The sequence below is a fragment of the Oncorhynchus mykiss genome, chromosome 10, assembly GCF_057628025.1.
Source record: "Oncorhynchus mykiss isolate SJ-2025 chromosome 10, ASM5762802v1, whole genome shotgun sequence".
NCBI lineage: Eukaryota > Metazoa > Chordata > Actinopteri > Salmoniformes > Salmonidae > Oncorhynchus > Oncorhynchus mykiss.
In genome coordinates this window covers 87,737,412-87,743,411 of record NC_143031.1, presented here as the reverse complement: position 1 = coordinate 87,743,411, position 6,000 = coordinate 87,737,412, and the positions used below count along the sequence as shown (strand labels likewise).

General features: G+C 39.0%; 1 protein-coding gene across 1 annotated transcript in view; it reads left to right on the top strand.

The window, feature by feature from the left end:
- Positions 1 to 3,942: 3,942 nt before the first annotated feature.
- Positions 3,943 to 6,000, top strand: part of haspin (histone H3 associated protein kinase) — a 50,472-nt gene continuing 48,414 nt past the window's right edge. The window contains exons 1-2 of the mRNA XM_090188383.1: positions 3,943 to 4,146; positions 4,645 to 4,859. Of these exons, the coding sequence (XP_090044509.1) occupies positions 4,696 to 4,859 (164 nt within the window). The 5' untranslated portion in view covers positions 3,943 to 4,146; positions 4,645 to 4,695. The remainder of the gene's footprint in view (positions 4,147 to 4,644; positions 4,860 to 6,000) is intronic.

Sequence of the window (6,000 nt, the reverse complement as noted above, 5' to 3'; positions counted from 1 at the left end):
CCCGGTACTCTACCCTGACCACCCGGTACTCTACCCTGACCACCCGGTACTCTAGCCTGCACCACCCGGTACTCTACCCTGCACCACCCGGTACTCTACCCTGCTACCACCCGGTACTCTAGCCTGCACCTTAGAGACTGCTGCCCTGTGTACACAGAATCATAGATCACTTTAATAATGTTTACATACTATTTTACCCATCCTATATAACTACTGCTGTCCACTTCATATGTATATACTGTATTCTAGTCAGGGTTCATCCTATATAACTACTGCTGTCCACTTCATATGTATATACTGTATTCTAGTCATGGTTCATCCTGCTGTCCACTTCATATGTATATACTGTATTCTAGTCATGGTTCATCCTGCTGTCCACTTCATATGTATATACTGTATTCTAGTCCTGGTTCATCCTGCTGTCCACTTCATATGTATATACTGTATTCTAGTCATGGTTCATCCTGCTGTCCACTTCATATGTATATACTGTATTCTAGTCATGGTTCATCCTGCTGTCCACTTCATATGTATATACTGTATTCTAGTCATGGTTCATCCTGCTGTCCACTTCATATGTATATACTGTATTCTAGTTCATCCTATATAACTACTGCTGTCCACTTCATATGTATATACTGTATTCTAGTCATGGTTCATCCTGCTGTCCACTTCATATGGATATACTGTATTCTAGTCATGGTTCATCCTGCTGTCCACTTCATATGGATATACTGTATTCTAGTTCATCCTATATAACTACTGCTGTCCACTTCATATGTATATACTGTATTCTAGTTCATCCTATATAACTACTGCTGTCCACTTCATATGTATATACTGTATTCTAGTCATGGTTCATCCTGCTGTCCACTTCATATGTATATACTGTATTCTAGTCATGGTTCATCCTATATAACTACTGCTGTCCACTTCATATGTATATACTGTATTCTAGTCATGGTTCATCCTGCTGTCCACTTCATATGTATATACTGTATTCTAGTCATGGTTCATCCTGCTGTCCACTTCATATGTATATACTGTATTCTAGTTCATCCTATATAACTACTGTTGTCCACTTCATATGTATATCCTGTATTCTAGTCATGGTTCATCCTATATAACTACTGTTGTCCACTTCATATGTATATACTGTATTCTAGTCATGGTTCATCCTGTTGTCCACTTCATATGTATATACTGTATTCTAGTCATGGTTCATCCTGCTGTCCACTTCATATGTATATACTGTATTCTAGTTCATCCTATATAACTACTGTTGTCCACTTCATATGTATATACTGTATTCTAGTTCATCCTATATAACTACTGTTGTCCACTTCATATGTATATACTGTATTCTAGTTCATCCTGCTGTCCTCTTCATATGTATATACTATATTCTAGTCATGGTTCATCCTGCTGTCCTCTTCATATGTATATACTATATTCTAGTCATGGTTCATCTTATATAACTACTGCTGTCCACTTCATATGTATATACTGTATTCTAGTTCATCCTATATAACTACTGCTGTCCACTTCATATGTATATACTGTATTCTAGTCATGGTCCATCCTATATAACTACTGTTGTCCACTTCATATGGATATACTGTATTCTAGTCATGGTTCATCCTGCTGTCCACTTCATATGTATATACTGTATTCTAGTCATGGTTCATCCTGCTGTCCACTTCATATGTATATACTGTATTCTAGTCATGGTTCATCCTGCTGTCCACTTCATATGTATATACTGTATTCTAGTCATGGTTCATCCTGCTGTCCACTTCATATGTATATAATGTATTCTAGTCATGGTTCATCCTGCTGTCCACTTCATATGTATATACTGTATTCTAGTCATGGTTCATCCTATATAACTACTGTTGTCCACTTCATATGTATATACTGTATTCTAGTCATGGTTCATCCTGCTGTCCACTTCATATGTATATACTGTATTCTAGTCATGGTTCATCCTGCTGTCCACTTCATATGTATATACTGTATTCTAGTCATGGTTCATCCTGCTGTCCACTTCATATGTATATACTGTATTCTAGTCCTGGTTCATCCTGCTGTCCACTTCATATGTATATACTGTATTCTAGTCATGGTTCATCCTGCTGTCCACTTCATATGTATATACTGTATTCTAGTCATGGTTCATCCTGCTGTCCACTTCATATGTATATACTATATTCTAGTCATGGTTCATCCTATATAACTACTGCTGTCCACTTCATATGTATATACTGTATTCTAGTCATGGTTCATCCTGCTGTCTACTTCATATGTATATACTGTATTCTAGTCATGGTTCATCCTATATAACTACTGCTGTCCACTTCATATGTATATACTGTATTCTAGTTCATCCTATATAACTACTGTTGTCCACTTCATATGTATATCCTGTATTCTAGTCATGGTTCATCCTATATAACTACTGCTGTACACTTCATATGTATATACTGTATTCTAGTTCATCCTATATAACTACTGTTGTCCACTTCATATGTATATACTGTATTCTAGTCATGGTTCATCCTGCTGTCCACTTCATATGTATATACTGTATTCTAGTCATGGTTCATCCTGCTGTCCACTTCATATGTATATACTGTATTCTAGTTCATCCTATATAACTACTGCTGTCCACTTCATATGTATATACTGTATTCTAGTCATGGTTCATCCTGCTGTCCACTTCATATGTATATACTGTATTCTAGTCATGGTTCATCCTGCTGTCCACTTCATATGTATATACTGTATTCTAGTCATGGTTCATCCTGCTGTCCACTTCATATGTATATACTGTATTCTAGTCATGGTTCATCCTGCTGTCCACTTCATATGTATATACTGTATTCTAGTCATGGTTCATCCTGTATAACTACTGTTGTCCACTTCATATGTATATACTGTATTCTAGTCATGGTTCATCCTGCTGTCCACTTCATATGTATATACTGTATTCTAGTTCATCCTATATAACTACTGTTGTCCACTTCATATGGATATACTGTATTCTAGTCATGGTTCATCCTGCTGTCCACTTCATATGTATATACTGTATTCTAGTTCATCCTATATAACTACTGTTGTCCACTTCATATGTATATACTGTATTCTAGTCATGGTTCATCCTATATAACTACTGCTGTCCACTTCATATGTATATACTGTATTCTAGTCATGGTTCATCCTGCTGTCCACTTCATATGTATATACTGTATTCTAGTCATGGTTCATCCTGTTGTCCACTTCATATGTATATACTGTATTCTAGTCATGGTTCATCCTGCTGTCCTCTTCATATGTATATACTGTATTCTAGTCATGGTTCATCCTATATAACTACTGTTTTCCACTTCTTCTCTACTCATATAAAGTCCATTTTGTCTATACACACCATCAAATACATATTTAATATGTTTATATTCTGAACTCTGACATTACTCGCCCTAATATCTCTACATTTCTTAATGTAATTAGTTGATAGGGAGGGGGGGGGGGAAATGTGCGTGTATTGTTTTGTTAGGTACTACTGCACTGTTGGAATTTTACTACACCCACGAAAACTTTTGAAAAAAAATAAAATTAGATTGTAATTTTGACATATACTCAATAAATATATTTTGCTGTACTGGCTCAATGGGAACCCACTGGTGGTTTCCTTGGTTACATTTCAACCTTCCAGAATGAGTGACAACGGTTCTGCTTGAAAATAAAAAACATTATTGAAATACAAAGACTATATCACGTCATATTCAACCTTATATTGATATCGAGGTATCCATTTTAAAAATGGATTTATATATAATATATTTATATTGTCCACATTAAGTTTTCGACTCACCTTCCGTCCCGACAGGCGGCGCTGTTTGAGGAAGTGCTTCTAACGTGTTTTAATATTTAGACAACCTCACATCCGGTGGAGTTTCGACCAATGAGAAAGCGTCGTCTCGTTTGAACCTTGGGAGCGGGACTCTATCCTGAGCTGTTGTTGAAAACGGAATAAAGACTTATATTTCATCCCGTAACTAAATGAATTAATTTTAGCTTTAAATAAAAAAAATAAAAAGGTGTGATAACGGATAGAGACGGTTACCACGGTAATGTTTGAGTTCGGTGAGTATTTTGTCAGATTGTGGACGATAACCGAGTTTACTGTCACGACAGTAACGGTGAGGGGAGATAAACATTGTAACGTTACTCTGTCAACAACACACAAAAAAAGTAAATTATACCGATGTATGTATGGAGAGAGACTGTTTTTAGGTATTCTAGTTAAGCTGACTAGTTATAGTAAAAACAAATCACAATGTAAAGATTCCCCCATATGTTATTTTCCTGTCGTTAGCTAACGTTACATGAATTGAGAAAAACGGAAGCATAGAGGATATAAACTAAGTAACGTTTAGTCCTAATATGTCAACTGGGGCGTATTCATTACGCCACGTCTGTTGTGAAACGTTTATTAAACGGAAGCGTACCGAACGAAACAGGGAGGCGCCTACCTGAATTTGTCCAATAGAAACCCTCGTTTTGCTTCCGTTTGGTTCTTTAACGGTCAACGGTATACGTAACGAATACGCCCCTTGTCACCATTATTTTGTCATTTGACAGTCGGTTCCCGATCTTGTTGGTGAAACGGACCCTGCAAAAAAAAGAGTAAAGATGAACCGAGCAGGCCGACCGTTGTTCATGAAGACCTACGGCAAACAGAACCGGAAGTTGGAGGCCTGGATCTCCCCTGACAACCGAAAACAGGTTTTCGCCAGCACCTCTTCCTCTGACCTGTCCATCGTTGAGCCCTGCAGCCCCAAACCCCCGGCCAAGAGGTAAGAGACTTCTCTCCCCCTGAAAAGCTAGTGATCTGGGTGATCAGGCTTTTGCTCCGTTCCTGCTCAGCAGGCCAGGGCCTAGATAGATTAGTTAGCTGAATCAGGTCTGTTGGAGCTGTGGGTCTAGCTTCTCCTAGATAGATTAGCTAGCTGATCAGGTCTGTTGGAGCTGTGGGTCTAGCTTCTCCTAGATAGATTAGCTAACTGAATCAGGTCTGTTGGAGCTGTGGGTCTAGCTTCTCCTAGATAGATTAGCTAGCTGAATCAGGTCTGTTGGAGCTGTGGGTCTAGCTTCTCCTACATAGATTAGCTAGCTGAATCAGGTCTGTTGGAGCTGTGGGTCTAGCTTCTCCTAGATAGATTAGCTAGCTGAATCAGGTGTGGTGGTCTTCTCTGCTCTCTCTCTGTGTCTTCTTCTATGGTCTTCTCTGCTCTCTCTCTGTGTCTTCTTCTATGGTCTTCTCTGCTCTCTCTCTGTGTCTTCTTCTATAGTCTTCTCTGCTCTCTCTCTGTGTCTTCTATGGTCTTCTCTGCTCTCTCTCTGTGTCTTCTTCTATGGTCTTCTCTGCTCTCTCTCTCTGTGTCTTCTTCTATGGTCTTCTCTGCTCTCTCTCTGTGTGTCTTCTTCTATGGTCTTCTCTCTCTCTCTGTGTCTTCTTCTATGGTCTTCTCTGCTCTCTCTCTGTCTTCTTCTATGGTCTTCTCTGCTCTCTCTGTGTCTTCTTCTATGGTCTTCTCTGCTCTCTCTCTGTGTCTTCTTCTATGGTCTTCTCTGCTCTCTCTCTGTGTCTTCTTCTATGGTCTTCTCTGCTCTCTCTCTGTGTCTTCTTCTATGGTCTTCTCTGCTCTCTCTCTGTGTCTTCTTCTATGGTCTTCTCTGCTCTCTCTCTGTCTTCTTCTATGGTCTTCTCTGCTCTCTCTGTGTCTTCTTCTATGGTCTTCTCTGCTCTCTCTCTGTGTCTTCTTCTATGGTCTTCTCTGCTCTCTCTCTGTGTCTTCTTCTATGGTCTTCTCTGCTCTCTCTCTGTGTCTTCTTCTATGGTCTTCTCTGCTCTCTCTCTCTCTCTCTTCTTCTATGGTCTTCTCTGCGGTCATATGGTCACTTTGCTCTGACTGACACCAGTAGTGTCTTCGTCTA